This window comes from Oreochromis niloticus, linkage group LG6, assembly GCF_001858045.2.
Source record: "Oreochromis niloticus isolate F11D_XX linkage group LG6, O_niloticus_UMD_NMBU, whole genome shotgun sequence".
Lineage (NCBI taxonomy): Eukaryota > Metazoa > Chordata > Actinopteri > Cichliformes > Cichlidae > Oreochromis > Oreochromis niloticus.
Genome location: NC_031971.2, coordinates 12,488,505 through 12,505,915, shown reverse-complemented (window position 1 = coordinate 12,505,915; position 17,411 = coordinate 12,488,505). Strand labels below are relative to the sequence as shown.

At 41.1% G+C, this 17,411-nt stretch overlaps 1 protein-coding gene across 2 annotated transcripts; it reads right to left on the bottom strand.

Annotated features, from left to right (window-relative positions):
- Positions 1 to 200: 200 nt before the first annotated feature.
- Positions 201 to 17,040, bottom strand: LOC100694447 (actin, cytoplasmic 2-like). 2 transcript variants are annotated; one of them, XM_003455947.4, is made up of 7 exons: positions 16,966 to 17,040; positions 13,918 to 14,043; positions 13,588 to 13,827; positions 2,114 to 2,360; positions 1,830 to 2,021; positions 1,552 to 1,733; positions 201 to 1,378 (listed from the first exon to the last, which is right to left on the bottom strand). In XM_003455947.4, exons 2-7 carry the CDS (start codon positions 14,038 to 14,040, stop codon positions 1,235 to 1,237), a joined length of 1,128 nt encoding a protein of 375 aa, XP_003455995.1. In that variant the 5' UTR covers positions 14,041 to 14,043; positions 16,966 to 17,040; the 3' UTR covers positions 201 to 1,234. The 2 variants fall into 2 exon arrangements, with proteins under 2 accessions (XP_003455995.1, XP_025764073.1); XM_025908288.1 differs by lacking the exons at positions 13,588 to 13,827; positions 13,918 to 14,043; positions 16,966 to 17,040 and adding an exon at positions 10,985 to 11,014 and having other exon boundaries at positions 204 to 1,378.
- Positions 17,041 to 17,411: the final 371 nt, after the last annotated feature.

Below are 17,411 nucleotides of genomic sequence, written 5' to 3'. Positions count from 1 at the left end.
ATGCTTGCACATGATTAGCAAAATGGCAATCATGAATATTTTGTCCAATACTGAGATCACGCATTATTTACCACAGTTATTCACTGATTTTATTGACAAAGATGTTTTTATTACAGTCACGTAAACAGACAGTGACAAAAGGCAAAATGATCATCATTTACAAATATTTGCATTAAAATAAAAGAAACCCTCATTAATCACCTAAATACAGTGCATCTCTAAGAAAAAGAAAAGTCTGCTGATAAAAAAGTACTAAAACATAAAACAAAATTAAGTCATTAGGGCACGGCTTTTACCTTTACATTGTGCTATTAATTCATCTTTATAAATCAATATTTGCAGAAAAATAAGATAAAGTCTTTCCCTCCATTCATTATAGCAGATGGCTATTAATAAAACTAGCAAAGTTTTTCCACACCGGGCAGGCTGTGCCCACAAGAAAATCAGTGCGAGGGAATAACAATGTTTTCATTTAGTAAGGGGACAATTTTTCTGAAGTCTACATCACTCATTGTGTTTTGTGAACACACATCTGGAATGTGATTGGTTGCTGATTTCAGAGTTTGTGTGTCTTTGTTAGCTGGATGGATATGGATGTGCTGCATAAACCTGCTTCAGTTTATGACTAATTTGATGCTGGACAATTCAAATGAGCAACCATGGCATTTTGTCTCAAGACTGATTACCCCTTCCAGTGCATACTTTCAGTTTTCTTGTTAACTTTCAATCAGTGTTCAATATTGTGTTTTACACCACAAAATTTGTCAAATACATCTTCACGAAGCTGAACCCAATCTCTGCATTTCACTATATTATGAAATTGTTCAATCTGTAAGATGTAGATTTTCCAGATTTCACTGGGAAGAACACTGATAGTTAATAAGAGCATTAGTGTGAAACTATATGTGTAATAATAAAGTAATAGTGAAGCAAAAAACAGAAGTTGTGCAAATTAGGCAGAACAAAAAAATAGAATTTTGCTTGATTTATAAATTTACTAATGTACTGAGTGTTATCATAAAAACATTTCCAACATCAGTGGGCTAAATTTTGGAAATAAACTTGGAAGAATTTCTCCCCATCAGGGTGCATGGCGCCATACCCAGAGTGATGAATGAAAAATGGAAGAGGTGTAGGCTTGGCATACGTCATTCTGGTGGTGTAGACATGTATGCCGAGACAGTCACTATGGGGTTTGTAGCAGTGTGTGCTTTGATAGGTTGAGGCAGTCTGTCTAGAAGCACTTTCTGTGGACAATGCTGGGGCCGGACTCATCGTACTCCTGCTTGCTGATCCACATGTCCTGGAAGGTGGACAGAGAAGCCAGGATGGAGCCTCCAATCCATACAGAGTACTTCCTCTCTGGGGAAGCAATAATCTGCAAGGGCAGAGATGAAGAGGGTTCAGCAATGAAGACTTTTAGGAAGTGCACTTACATTCTGCCAGACATACAAATTCAGCACAGTGTTAATTACCTTGTTTGTGTGAAAGTGAAGCACCTTTAAAAAAAAGAGTGAGTATGAAAGAGTACATAAGAAGCAATAACTTTACCTTGATCTTTAGGTTTTTGGGTGCCAGGAAAGTGATCTCCTTCTGCATGCGTTCAGCAATGCTTTTGTACATGGTGGTACCTCCAGACAGCACAGTGTTGGCGTACAGGTCCTTACGGATGTCCACGTCACACTTCATGATGCTGTTAAAGGTAGTTTCATGGATGCCACAAGCCTCCATACCTGTGGAGAGTTGGAAAGTTTGGGGTTAAGGTTAGCCTTGCTAAGGACTACTTTTTACAAATCACAGAAATCTGTCTGAAAGCTGCTGCTGCTTACCAAGGAATGAGGGCTGGAAGAGAGCCTCTGGGCAACGGAACCTCTCGTTCCCAATGGTGATGACCTGTCCATCAGGCAGCTCATAGTTCTTATCCAATGACGAAGAACAGGCAGCTCTTTCAAGCTCTCTCTCAAAGTCCAATGCAACATAGCACAGCTTCTCCTTGATGTCACGTACAATCTCATGCTCAGCTGCCAGACAAGAAAACCCCCAACTTTTTATTGTGATTTTAAATTTTTTCCTAGTTTTACACATCTTCTCTTGACTTTGTCGATGTGCTCACCTGTGGTAGTGAAGCTGTAGCCCCTCTCAGTGAGGATTTTACCAAGGTAGTCTGTGAGGTCCCTGCCAGCCAGGTCCAACCTGAGGATGGCATGGGGCAGAGCGTAACCTTCATAGATGGGCACAGTGTGGGTCACACCATCACCGGAGTCTGTGACAATACCAGTGGTACGACCAGAGGCGTACAGGGACAGCACTGCCTGGATGGCCACATACATGGCAGGAGTGTTGAAGGTCTCAAACATGGCCTGGAGGAGAGCAGGAGAAAAGAGGTCATCAGTGAAATTAAAAGCCAAAGTACTCTGAAATAAGCTCACATTGGTCATTCTGTCTCAAATCAAACAAGTATTGTCCTCAACTATCTCCAGTTTGCATACATTGTATGGTGGAAAATGTTTTTTTTTTTTTTTTTTTTTTTTTTTTTAACCTGTCCCGTTTGGTTCTTTTGCCATCAGAATTATTGTCTAAAGGCGAAGAAAGATGCCCAACGGATTTACTTTACCAAATGGACCATCCCAGCCTTGCCGTAATGGTCCATTTGATTCACCTTTTATTGTTTATTTTATTTTCACTTGCTGAATACGGGACAGACTTGACTGGTGGAAAGAAAGGGGAGAAAGAAAGAGGGAAAGAAAAACAGCTGAGAAGAGGGACGGGGGAGAAGGGCAAAAACCAAAAACCAACAGAATAAGCAGACAAAAAATACATATATCGATCACCTGGATCACCTGTTGAGAAAGAAAAAAAGAAAGCAAGCAGAAGAAAACGAGAGTAATAAACAACATCACAATGATATATGGGAATATGACAGTAAATACTAAATATTAAACATTATTGTGCAGCACGTAAGATCGACAGCGCACAGTGTGCTTTGAGGTAGGAGCCAAAAAGGGTGTAGTTTGTGTGTGTGATCACCCGTGTGTGCACCTGTGAGCATGAACGCGCTTGTTTTTAAAAGGTTCCTTCATGTAATGATCTGCTAGAGGGTGTGGGGGGCCACTGCCCCGTCCTCCAGGGCATGAAGCAGGTATGGAGGAGATCAAAACTCCAGACATCCAGAGGCCCCCAGAACACAAGAGACCAAGGAAGACCAACAGAGGGGCAGCCGCGCCACTATCCCAGAAAGAGCTGAGGAGAGTCCCAGATGAGGGGTCACTCAGCAGCCGCGGAGCAGAAGCCGGGGGGGGGTTGCAGTGACGTGCCCGTGAGCTCCGCCGGCAGCCAGCTGTGCCTGAGTGACCGAGTCCCGGGCTGAGAGGCCGAGGGCACCCCATCCCCGAAGTGGCCCGAGCGAGCCCCAGGCTCCAGGCCCCGATAAGCAGCCGCCAAGGAGTGAGCCGGTGGGTACCTGGGCGCCCACCCCCGGACACAAAGAACCACCAACGCACCGATGTCTGAGGGCGTCTGCCACCGGCAGGGGAAGTGGTGGGGGGAGATGGGCCTCCAAACCTTGGAGGGCCTGAGATGTCCCCAGAGAGGTGGCGTCTGATACCCAACCTGACATATAGACACAGACAAACAGGCACACACAGATACAAACATCTATTCCCACCCTTATGCTCTCATATACAATTACTCAACACTCACCCAACGTGGAGACGGACATAAAGAGACGCTGTACACACAATCACACTCCCCAAGCGTACTCTAAGCCCCGGGTCTAGGTACCCTTGCCCCTGGAGGGGGAAACTGCGCCCAGACCCAGGTGATGTTACCCTTTTCCCTGCGGTGGGGAGAAGCAGACTGCCCCGACTCCGCAGCAGCAGGGAGGCCCCACATTCCAGACCCCAGTCGGACGGCCAACTCCTCCTCCTAGCCCCCCCCGCTCCAGCAGGCCGCAGAGAACGGGGGTGTAGGAAGACTCCAAACCTCCCTCCACCCGCTCTTATGTAGTGTTGATGTATGTGTGTTCTAAGGTGCATTTAAAACCCAGGAGGGCATGGAGCTACCTGCCAGAGCAGCAGGTAAGCGTATAGCCCCTCCTGCTAGCCCTCAATGTCTACGTGTATTTAAAATTGAGAGGTGGGCAACGACGCCAGGGGTGAGGTGTACACCCTGATGGTAATTTGGAATCCGTGTAGCGTGCCCACCCCCAAGATCCTATATGTATGTGTAATGAGAGTGTGAGTAATGTGAATGTCTAAGTTGTGGGATAAAATTGAGGCAGAGGCAGCCAGAAGGGGACAGAGGGGGGGATGTCTCCTCTGCACCCTGGTGACACACCCCTACCCCAAGGCCCTGCATGTGTGGGTGATTGTGGTGGAGCGGGAAGAGGGAGGCAGCTGGAGATGGGGAGGGAAGGAAGGGAGGGGCAAGTGACCCTCCCTGGGGCCAGCTCCCCCGCTGACCCCAGTAGGCACCCCCATACTCTGCAACCCGCCAGGGAAAGGGGGGCCCAGGCCCATCTGGACCGGGGCCCAGTGCAGCAACGCCGCCCAGCCCCACAGAGCCCGGGACAGTCCACCCGACCCCACCACAGAGAAAACTGCACCCACCCCATCATCCACTCATCTTCCAGACTACACAAGACAATAGACGCCCAGGCTGAGATCTTCCTCCACCTCTCCTGTATCTCCCCTCCTGCAGAGAGAGTTCCTGAAGAGAGGAAATCTCCTGCAGGATTTGACAACCTCCCCCACCAGTTGAAGAGCCCCCAGGTGGTTCGATGCACAGGCGGCACCCTGCGCCAGGACTGGGCCCCCATACACCCACCCGCCCACAACCCCGGCAACACACCAACCAGGACCCAAGCCCCTGAGGCTTGGCCAGGGCCCCAGCCCAGAGACGGAGTGCCCCCAGAACCTCACGCCCATCCCGGACCCACCCAGGGGCAGCCAGGCTACCAGGTCAGTAACCCACGTCCGTCAGCACAGACCCTCCCCTAGCCCTGCTGCACGCAGCCACGAGGAAACCGTCACCTAAGAGCCAACAGAGCCCCTAATTGGCCATGACCGTTATCCCGGGTTGAGCCCCCAAGGAAGATGCTCCCGGGGAACCCCCTGATGCCCTAAGCCTGTCCCTACCCCCACACCAATCACAACAGTGAAGGTGGGACCAAACTAAGACCCCCCACCCCCACTAGGTGATGGAGCTGATCAAAGGAGCCCAGAGCAATTGATCTGATGTGGTGGCAGAGGCTGTATCAAGACTAATGTAATCTAATAAATAATTTCTATATTGGTTAGAATTAAGATTATTTTATTTTTCCAGTTCATGAGGACTGTTTTCTTGGCTATGCATAGGGCAGTGAAAACCATATGGGCTATATTCTTTTCCGGAGTGACATTATCTAAGCTGCCCAACAAACATACTAAAGGGGAAGTTGGAATGTTACATTTCAGACACTTTGATAAGTCTTCACATATCTCGCGCCAAAACTTCTGAACTGGTGGACAGAACCAAAGAGCGTGGATATAATTGTCCGGTGAATTGGTTTGGCAGTGTGAGCAGTTGTTGGTAGACGTAAAGCCCATCTTGAACATCCGATGGCCTGTATAGTGCACTCTATGTAGTATTTTGTATTGAATTAATTGAAGACTGGGATTTCTAATTAGATGAAAGGTTTTTAAGCAAATCTGAGACCAGAAGTTTTGGTCAAAGTTAACTGATAAATCCGCTTCCCATTTTGCAATAGGAAGTGATATTGATTCATCTGTTTTAGAAAGCATTCTGTATATTTTGGATAGTAATTTGGGGGTTTTAAGAGTAAGAAATTGAACCACACTTGGTGGCGTTTGTAGTTCAACTTGACCCGGTTTAAATCTCTTTTTTATTATGGATTTAATTTGTTGATATTCTAAAAATCTTTTCTTGTTGATCCCATATTGTGTAACTAGTCTGTCAAATGAAATAAATTCTGTTCCTTCTAGTATATGTTCTAAGTATTTGATTCCTTTACTACTCCAATCTGAAAAGTTTATCATATTATTGTTTTGTAATATGTCAGGGTTGTTCCAGATAGGTGTACGTTTGCATGGGATTAATGAAGACTCCGTCAATTTTAGAAACTCCCACCACGCTGTCAGAGAAGAGCTGATGTTGATGCTTTTGAAGCATTCATGTCGTTGGATGTTTGAGCTGATAAATGGTAGATCTGAAATCTCTAGATTATTGCAAAGTGCTTGTTCTACATCTAGCCAAGGTTCATCTAAGAGGGTATGTTTTTGCCATCCTGAGATAAACTGAAGCCTGTTGGCTAAGAAGTAGTGCTGAAAGTTAGGTAGTTCTAATCCTCCTTTATCCTTGGTCTTTTGTAGTGTTTTTAAGCTTATACGTGGGGGCTTATTTTTCCAAAGGAATTTGGACATATATGAATCTAGAGATCTGAACCAATCTTGTGGCGGTTTAGTTGGGATCATTGAGAATAAATAATTTATTTTTGGTAATACCATCATTTTTATAGCGGCAACCCTTCCCATGAGTGATATGGGTAGACATTTCCACCTAGCCAGATCACCTTCTACCTTCTTTAAAAGTGGGATATGGTTTAATTTAGTTAGATCTGCAAGCTTGGGAGATACATTAATACCTAAATATTTTATATTTCCCGATTGCAGTGGAGTAGAAGAGGAATTATGGAAGGAGCAATTAATCGGAAGGACTGTAGATTTTGACCAGTTAATTGAGTAATCTGATATTCTTGCAAAAGAGTTTATCAGTTCAATCACCCCAGAGATATTGGTTTGTGAATTTTGGAGAAAGAGTAACACATCATCCGCATAAAGGCTGATTTTATGTTCTACATTCTTGCATTTTATGCCCTTAATTACTGAATTCTGTCTAATTGCTGCTGCTAGTGGTTCGATAAAAATTGCAAACAGTGAAGGGGAGAGTGGGCATCCCTGCCTGGTGCCCCTCAGGAGACAGAAGCTGGAGGATGTCTGGTCATTTGTTCTCACACAAGCTGTTGGGGAATTATATAATATTTTTAACCAGTTGATGAAAGAAGATCCAAAACCAAATTTGTGTAAAGTTGCAAATAGAAATTTCCAGTTAACTCTGTCAAACGCTTTTTCTGCATCTAAAGAAAATATTGTAGTTTCAAGGTTTTTACTGTATGAGTAGTCTATCAAATTAAGTAATCTACGTGTATTTGTTGATGAGTGCCTACCTTTTATGAAACCAGTTTGGTCAGGATGAATTAAGAGGGGGGTTATTTTCTCTAATCTCTTTGAGAGAGCTTTGCAGATTATTTTGAGGTCTACATTTATAAGGGATATTGGACGATAGCTTGAGGGATATACAGGGTCTTTGCCTGGTTTTAGTAAGAGATTAATGTTTGCAGAATTCATATTTGATGGAAGTCTGCCATTTTCTTTGATTTCCAACAACGTTCTGTATAAAACTGGTGCTAGAATCGTCCAGAATTCTTTGTAGAATTCTGCAGGAAAGCCATCTGGGCCTGGAGCCTTATTATTGGGCATACTTATCAGGGCTTCCTGGAGTTCACCTGGTGTCAGTGGCGAATCTAGTGCCATTGCTTGAGTGTCTAATAATTTTGGGAGAGTTATGTTGTCTAAAAACTGATCAATTTCCTTTTTAGATGGGTTTATTTGTGGTGAATACAACGTTTTATAGAAATCCCTGAAAATGTTGTTTATTTGTTTCGGGTCATATACTGTGTTCCCAGATGAATCTTGAACAGCACATATAGTTGTTTTTTCTTTATTTATTTTTAGCTGGTTTGCTAGAAATTGACCGGATTTATTACTATGTTCATAATTTTGTAAGCGTAGTCTTTGTACTAAGAATTTTGTTTTTTTATCAATTATCTCATTTAATTCTAGTTTTGTTTTGCGTATTTTGTTCAATGTTTCCTGATCTTGGTGGTACGCGTAGGCTTCTTCTAGGGATTTGATGGTTTTTTCTAATTCCTGAATATTTTTGTTTTCTTCTTTCTTTTTATGTGATGAGAAAGAAATTATTTTACCTCTCATCACAGCTTTCCCTGCTTCCCATAGAACAGAAGCTGATGTTCCGGGAGTGTCATTAAAGTCTAAATATGAAGTCCACTCTTTTTTAAAATATTTAATAAAGTCTTCATCTTTAAGCAGTGAAGTATTAAATCTCCAGTTTTTACTTGGCGTAGTATTATTCTTGTGCGTTAGTGTTAAAGATACAGGAGCATGATCGCTGACAGCTATAGGATGAATCTCAGTGTCTGAAATGTCACTCAGCAGTGAGCTGCTGACCAAAAAATAATCCAGACGAGAGTAGGAGTGATGAACATGTGAGAAGACAGAATATTCCTTACTGTTGGGGTGGAGGGAGCGCCATGCATCGCAAAGACCAAAGTCGCTCATATACTGTTTGATTATATTTGTGGACTGCCAATTACGCTGAGTTCCTGCTGTATTGAGCCTATCCATTTCTTCATTTAGTCCAAGGTTGAGGTCGCCTCCAAGAACAAGTGTGCCATCTAAGTGTTCAGAGAGTGCACTGAAAAAACTGTGAAAAAATGAGGGATCATCAACATTTGGACCATATACACTTACAATACATAGCTTTTTATCACATATAGATAGTTTAATGATTAAGAATCTGCCCTCTGGATCTATAACTGTATCGAGTACTGTGAAATTAATATTTTTATGTATTAAAATTGCTACTCCCCTTTGTCTAGAATTATAACAAGCTGAGAACACATTAGGAAACTCAGGTGTTTTAAGTTCATTCGAACCTTTAAGAGGTCTGTGGGTCTCTTGTAAAAGGACAACATCTGCCTGTAGTTTTTTGAGTTGGTTAAATATTTTTAACCTCTTTTCTCTGGAGCCAGCTCCATTTACATTCCATGTAACGAATCTTAGTTCACCCATAGATATGTTTGTATAACTAGGGGTGTATGCTGTGTGTGTGGCTTAGACAGGTGGAGAGAATACATCACCAGTTCATAAATAAAGAGAGGGAGAGAGAGAAAAAATGCGTGGCGAGATGCTCCCTGAGTCTGATTATGTGTGTGCATATTTACTAATATGAGTAGTACGCTTGACTTAAGTGTGTGTATCCTATACTGTGTGCGCTGTCTGTCTGATGTAAATGTGCTGCCGTTGAGCGCATGATTGTGTGTAATCGTGCTGTGCATATGTGTCGAAATAAAGTTTGTGGATGAGTCTGGAAGCAGGTGATCGAAGCAGTGAAAGAAATAAAGAAAGAAACCAAGTACAAGGGTGAGCAGCATAAAAACAGGAGGGGGAAAAAGAGAGAAAAAAAACGAGAAGGAGAGAAAAACAATAGCAAAAAAAACAAAAAAAACAAACAAACAAACCCGGAAACATTCCAATCATACCGTTGACGGAGAGTGACGGTGTTAATTCTGCTATGAAATTAAGATGAGCCGATTTGATACTGGTAAGTTAGACAGATGTTAATGTTAAGTGGTGGAAAATGTTAATGTTTATATGTAAGGGTAAGAAAGGCATTACTGACAAAAACAAGACCCCCAACCAAACATTGTAAGTAAAAGTAATCTTTTACTTACAATGTTTGGTTACAATGTTCTGATTGTTCAAATATGTTATTTTCTTTATTTGTTGCCCCAGTCTCCAATGAGACATAGTGCTGGAAGGGTAGTTATTCCTCCATTACACCACAAGAGGGAGTATCTCTTGAAATGAGCAGCTCTAGCGGTTGCCAGGCCACTCACCATAATGCAGTGTGCCTAACAGCAGCTGTGTGAGACTATGTGCAAACATGTAACCATGTACTATGTCTATATATGTGCAGAAGATAAACTCACAAAGCTACACTGGTTTCAAGTCCTTTTAACCCAATGTGCAACATATAATAATTCATAATTATTAGATTACATATCTATAATAATTATATATATATATATATATATATATATATATATATATATATATATATATATATATATATATATATACATATATATATATATATATCTAATAATTTAAATATGTATATATATATATATATATGTATTTTAAATGATCCGTCGACCCATATTTGACTAGCCAATACTTAGTTTGGCTATTATTTTTTTGATATATTTTTTCCAAATTACAGATTCTGATTCATGTTGATGGTAAAAAATTTCAGGATTTTATCTTTAGTAATTTGTGAGATATTCAAACACTGTTCAAACATTGCCTCAGACTTTAATGTGCAAAAGCAAAAAAGTTCTGAAAGTGGTTAAATGGACCATTTTTCAAATAAATATACACTAACAGTCAAAAGTTTTAGAACACCCCATGTTTTCCAGTTATTTATTGCAATTCAAGTCGTTCACGTCCGTTCAAATCTTTCTTTTCTTGGCTCTTGAAGGAGGCGGTCGCATTTTCTCCTTCTCCCTCTCCCTCCCTTGTCTTTCCTGCTTGGCTTTTCGTGTCTTTTGTACAGTCTTGCCTATCTCTAACCCTCAGATAGTCTCCCAGACATATTCTCTAAAAACCTAAAGAAGAATTATGGATTTGATCAACTGCTCCCTTAACCAAATTGACAACGTCTTCTTGACGAGAGGCTTGGGAGAGCCCGATTGTCCTGTGGAGACGTTTGCTGCCGGATATTCGATGGTCGGTTGCGTCATGTGTCTGCCAACACTCTCAATGGAGGACATTGAACGACATCTACCAATTCGGAACCATGATAACAGAGTTCTGGCTGATTAGAGCTGGCTCAGACCTGGCTTATCGAAGAACAAGAAGCGGGTACACCTGTTCAAAATCCCACAAGGCTGGCCGACATGATAGACGATGGGCAGGGTTGTGAGTACTCAGACTGTGTTTATTAAAGGCAATATGGATAAGATCTTGGAGAAGCACATGGCTCTGCAACGGGAATTGAGAGACCTGGTGGCCACTGATGGACATTAGACCAACTGTAAAATTGGATGCAGTTTGTTCGCACTAACCAAAACAACTTCCATGCGGCTCCCCTTGGCGACAGCTGGATGCTCTGACGGGAATAACAAAATTCTCCCGTAGATAAAAAGACTGTTGCTGTGACTCTCTTCCCCCTCCTTCAAGGCCATCCGCATTGATCGAAGATTGTTGACTTTTTCCTAACCGGGTGAAAGGACACTTTCTCTCGGCTGAACACGGAACACACACACACACACACACACACACACACACACACACACACACACACACACACACATACGCATGTACACTGACACAGACCTACACTCACCCCCCCAACCCCTCCAAATACCTTCGAAGCTTATGTCTTCTGTGTTGTGAGATGTGATGATTCATGTGCTTTTTGTGCTGAGGTGCTTTTTTTCTGTTCTCAAACTGATCTCCCTGTTGGAGCTCAGTCTGGGGGGAGTTCTTTTTTTCTCCTCGTCTTTCCCCATGTTGTGCATTTTCCATTGTTATACCTCTCTGACCTGTCTTCCCCATGTGATGTTTGTGTAATGTATGTGTGGTCGGAAGGGTAAGATGGCGCTGGCATAAGGCAGGCAGCCTTAACCCAATTTCCTTTGGGGCCAACCTTCGGGATCAATAAAGTTTTATTGAATTGAATTGAATTGAATCAAATTGAATAGCTTGAAATGGAACAAATATAAGTATTGAACTGCCAGAGGTAAAAAAAAAAAAAAAAGCTAAGGTTATCCAAAACTGAATAATAATGTACATTTCAGAATTACCCAAAAAGGCCTTTTTCAGGGAACAAAAAATGGGTTAAAAAATTTAAGCTTTTTGTGTCACTGCACTGGGTCTGAGACCTAGTGTTTTGTGTTTGTGTTTAATTTATATTCCTTGAGTATTGTTATTCATGGTTTTGAGTTCTCTTGATGGTTTTCTGTTCATGCTAAATTTGTTGTTTTTTTCTAGCTTCTAGTTTCAGTTTTCTGTACCTTCTCTGTGTTCCACGTCTGGTTACTTTTTGTCTCTGTGCTTCATGTTTCCCCTGTTTCCAGGTCTGTCATGTTTCCACATTTTACTGTCTAGTCTGGATCTTTGTGAAAGTCTTCAGACTTTGCAAAGTTTTCACCATCAAAAGGCACTCAGAAACTTTGGCAATTTCTGACAGGAAGAGGTCTGGCAGACTCAAAGCCGAAACTGAGTGAGAGGATACGTTTCTGAGAGTTCACAGCTTGCATGATAGGCAGCTCACAGGACAACAGCTTCAATCACAGCTCAATGGTGGTCATAGTAAGCAAGTCTCAGTTTCAACTTTGAAGAGAAGACTGAGCTGCAGGTTTGATAGGACGAGTTGCAGCAGAAAGCCATTGCTAAGAATAAGACAAAGAGGCTTGCCTGGGCCATGAAACACCACCATTGGACTACTGAAGACTGGAAGAAGGTATTATGGACTGATGAATCAAAATTTGAAATCTTTGGTTCATCACGCAGGATCTTTGTACACCGTTGAGTAGGTGAAAGGATGGTTCCACAGTGTGTGGCATCAACTGTCAAACATGGAGGAGGAAATGTGATGTTCTGAGGCTGTTTAGCTGGATCCAGGGTCAATGACTTGTACAGAGTAAGAGGCATCCTGAACCAAAATGGCTACCACAGCATTCTGTAGCACCATGCAATACCCTCTGGTATGCGCCTAGTTGGTCAGGGGTTCATCCTACAGTAAGCATAAGTCCAAGCTATGCCAGAACCCCCTCAGGAAAAAAGAACAAGATGGTAAGCTTGAAAACATGGTCTCCAGCACAGTCTCCAGACTTAAACCCTATTGAGCTGGTTTGGGATAAACTGGACCGAAGAGTGAAAGCAAAGCAACCTACAAGTGGCACACATTTATGGGTACTTTTGCAACAGATATGGGAAGAACTTTCTGAACAGTATTTGATTTCTATTGTAGAAAGAATGCCACATGTTCAGCTGTTATATCTGCTAAAGGTGGCTACTTTGATGAGTCAAAAGTTAAGAATACATTTTGGTCTATAAATTGATTCCATGATTTAGTTTTTAACTGCAATTGCTTATTTGTAGCTTTCATTTCAGAGTGCAATGAGACATTAAACTACATAATTTTCAATAAAAAAACTGGAAAAATTGGCGTGTTCTTTTGATGGCTAGTGTATCTTGAAAATTAGTTGATATATAAAGATAAATTTTCACAGCAATCATATAAATAAATCTAATTTTTGCACCATAAAATCCAAAATCATAAAGTCCATCATAGGAAATGGTTGAGTAGAAAATGTGGTCTGAGATGAAATGTACCACATGTGTTTAGTCCTACAGAAACAGCAGCATGAATACTGTAATAAAATGACTCTTTTGCTATACTGACTGTATAAGTCTGAGTGCAGTAATTTGCACTGCTTTTATCAGTTGCTTCACGCAGACACCAGTGTAGTTAAACATTTGTTTTCTACTTCAGCTAAAGTCTGATGAGTCTAATTTAAAAACAGCAGTGCCCATGTTGCAGCTCATCATTCCTGATGCATCACAGTGCAAAGATAGAAACCCAAAGCATCTGCAAAGGTGAAAAAAAATAGTTTAAGGTAGGTTGAAGGAGTAGGAGTAAACTGGCGTCAGCCCTCATTACCTGTGCCATCCTTTCCCTGTTTATCTTGGGGTTCAGGGGGGCCTCTGTGAGCAGGACTGGATGCTCCTCAGGGGAAACTCTCAGCTCATTGTAAAAGATGTGATGCCAGAGCATCTCCATGTCATCCCAGTTGGTAACAATACCATGCTCAATGGGGTACTTGAGAGTCAGGATTCCTCTTTTGCTCTGTGCCTCATCACCCACAAAGCTGTCTTTGTGGCTCATACCAACCATTACACCCTGGGCAACAAAGAAAAAAAACAATTGTTACAAAAATTACAGGGTATTTGAGGTTTATAAAGTACTTTTGAGGAATATTTGATGGAATACCTGATGCCTGGGGCGTCCAACAATGGAGGGGAACACAGCAAGTGGAGCATCATCTCCTGCAAAGCCAACTTTGCACATACCAGATCCATTATCTATGACAACTGCAAAAATTTCGTCTTCCATTTTCTGAATGGAAAAAAAAAGGTAATAAAGGATTTTTAGACTTGATGTTAAGCAGTAATCTGGGTTACATCTAGCAGACAGCCTGGATAAAAAGTCTTGTTGTTATAGAGAACGAATGCTGGATGTCGCAGTGGCGCAGTGTTCAGTCCAAATCTAGAACTGAGAAACCAAGGCCATGGCTATATAAGGCAAAGGTGAATTCAGCTGAGAGACTGCTCTAGACTGGCCTGGAAGTCATCCAGTGTGTCCTTAAACCTCAAATGACACCGACAGCTGACCACTCCCTTCACCGAGCTCACCATAACTGTTAGTGAATGAACTTTCATCCTCGTTAAATCAGCTACAAATTTATATGAACAACAATCTAATTTTGTTCATTTTTAGCAGATGGACCTTAAATGACAATTTTCTTCATAGGAAGACAGCAAAAATATTAACAATTTTACTTGTTCCTTCTACAAAATTAGTTGGACCTGCAGTTGTCAGCCAGCACTGCAGGCCTTGCCAAAGCAGATGCTAAATGTAACAAAGAAAAGTTTGCTACACATACTGATTTGTTAGACTACAAAACTGAAAACATTGATGACCATAGTTATTACATACCATCATAAATCCACTCACCAGCTACTTTGTTAGGTATAAGTGTTTGTTAACACTAGAACCCCTCGCACAAAGGTAACATGATCCTCTGATTAACAGAGGCCATGCCAGATAGGATTGAACAGAATATGGATTGAAGGTGATAATTTAAGTAAAAAATAAAAACACTAAAAATTTTATTTTCCAGAAATTGTCCTGATCTTCACCAAAATTTGGCAGGTCTACCAAATATGAATGCCTAAACCTTGGTTCAAGATAAGTTAAACTTTCAGTTCTACAGTATGTTCTGTTAAAATTATTGTTTAGTTTCTTGTCAAAATCTGGAAATACTGATACGACTCATCAGATTTTAGTTTATACTGTAATTTATGCTGTAATCAATGTTATAGTGACCTATAACTGTAAGTGTAACAGAGGGTAATAGAGGGTAGGGATATATATACACTCACATTTTCAATTGAATCTGCAACTGAAGCAGTTGGTTGTGTTAGTTTTTAGTTTTTGGGGTTTTTGTTTGTAATTTTGTGTTTTATGATTTTGACTTGTTAGAGTCCAGATGTTTGACTCTTGTCGAATTTAAAATAATGACAAAAGTAAGGAATAAATATTGAGTTTTGCTAAACTGAAAAAATGACTCCACTGTGCTTGTTCCTCAGTTATGTTATGTCCATCTGATTGAAAGCTTGAAGTATCAGTTACTGAATATTTTTTAATTTAATTTTTAAACATGTTAGTTTTATTGTTGTTAAAATGTACAAGTACTTAAATGTCATTAACTTAAAAAAAAGAAAAAGAAATTTGCCTTAATTTTTTTAAGTTCTGCTAACATCCTCGGGTTTACAGTGTGTGTATGGAGGTGTTTTCATTATATTTTTTTGCATCTTTTTCTAAAAGAATATAAAAAAAATATTTCATCACTTGTCTTTGTCAGCTGTTAGGAAATCGTTTTTGGTAATCTAGTAGATATTTATTTAACTATTGAAAAAGTAATTTTTTACAATTCTTAAGTCAAAGTCATGTCCATGTAGAGTTCAGACAGGCATCACAAATGGTATGTTTTAATGGGATTTATTTTATCTTGTGAAATGCTGGACTAAGATGTTTTTGTTTAGTTGTATGGGGCATGTGAATTGTTTTTGTTTCTGTCTTTCTAAAAAAGTCATCACATGCCACTTCGTTGATGCCAAAGGAGAATAGCTGGACTGCTTTGATGTGACAGGAAGGCAACATTAACTAAAATAATCACTTTTTAGAACATAAGAATGCTGAAGAGCATTTCTGAACATGCAAGACTTAAAATCTTGAAGCAGGTGGGCTACAGCAGCAGAAGAGCACGCCAGGTGCCACTCCTGTCAGCTAAGAGCAAAAACAGTGTCCAAAATGCAAAACAAGGTTGGAAAAAGATTGCCTGATCTGATGAGTCTCAATTTCTGGTGTGACATTTCACTGGTAGTGGCGTGTTTGCATGAAAGTACAGATCCACCCTTTCTTGTTTCAGTGGTTCAGGCTGGTAGTGGTATAATGGTCCAGGGGATATTTTCTTGGTACCCTGGGTATCAACATCAGCATCATTTAAACACCAAAGTCTACTTGAGAGTTGTTGTGTCCCTTTATAGCCACTGTATACTCATCTTCTTTTGGCTGCTTCCAGCAGGATCCTGCACCATGTCACAAAGCTCAAAACATCTCAAACTGTTACTGGTACTCAAATGACCTTCACAGTTCCAGATCTGAATCCAAGACAGCACCTTTGAGATGTTTTGGAACAGGAGACTTGCATCATGATGACCTGTTGCTTCACAGTAAGAAGGTCCTGGTTTAAATCCAAGCTTGGGCCTTTCTTTGTGGAGATTGAAAGTTCTCCTTGTGCAAACGTGGGTTTTCTGTGGGTGCTCTGGCCTCCTCCCACAGTCCAATAACAGATGAGGCTTCATTATTAGGTTATTCTTAATTGGCTGTGAATGTGATGTGGATGTCTGTCTGTCTTTCTTTGCCAATCCTGTGAGAGACAGCTGACCTCTCTAGGATGTATCCTGCCTCCACTAAAGTCTGGAGCTTGAGTCATGTAGGAAGAATTAAGGCAGCTCTGAAAGCAAGAGGTGGTCTACTCATTGCTACCAACACATTTCTACGCAAAAGCTGTCAATAGCAAGTATTATTTAGGTGGTTATTTCAAATAAAATGAAGACTTATAGAAAACCTGATCTTTTAACTTAAATAGTGAAAAAAACACCTCCTGGTGTTTAAAATACAAAGCTTAAAATGTCAAATGAACACATTTTATACATGAGAAAAACTTCCACTGGCATTCAGCAGTTGTCTTACCTGTGTGAGGGAGAGTATTCAGTGTAGGAGGACTGGGAGTAAGCGCTATACACTCCAGTGGGATTTAGTATCTGAATTTGACTGGAATGAAGGCCAATAAATTGGAGGATTTTATCAGAGGTCGTGCTGTAGCCCCTCTCCATAAAAGCAGCACTTTTCACATGAGTTCCTCTGATTGGCTCAGACACATCCACTGGGTATGGCATATACAGTCACTGGTTCTGCACTTTGACATGACAGGGGGACAAGTTCCAGTACACTAACCTATGTGCTGTCAGCGTTAACTATCTGGGGTCGGGCAGTGTTCAATAAATCCTATTTTTATTATCTGTCCAAATTATCACAGTGTGCACAACTTCGATAGGCAAGTGGGGAACAAGTCCCATAACTCCTGTTGTAATGCACAGTATGTTTTTTCAGCATGAAAGCAGTTTAAATATTTTATG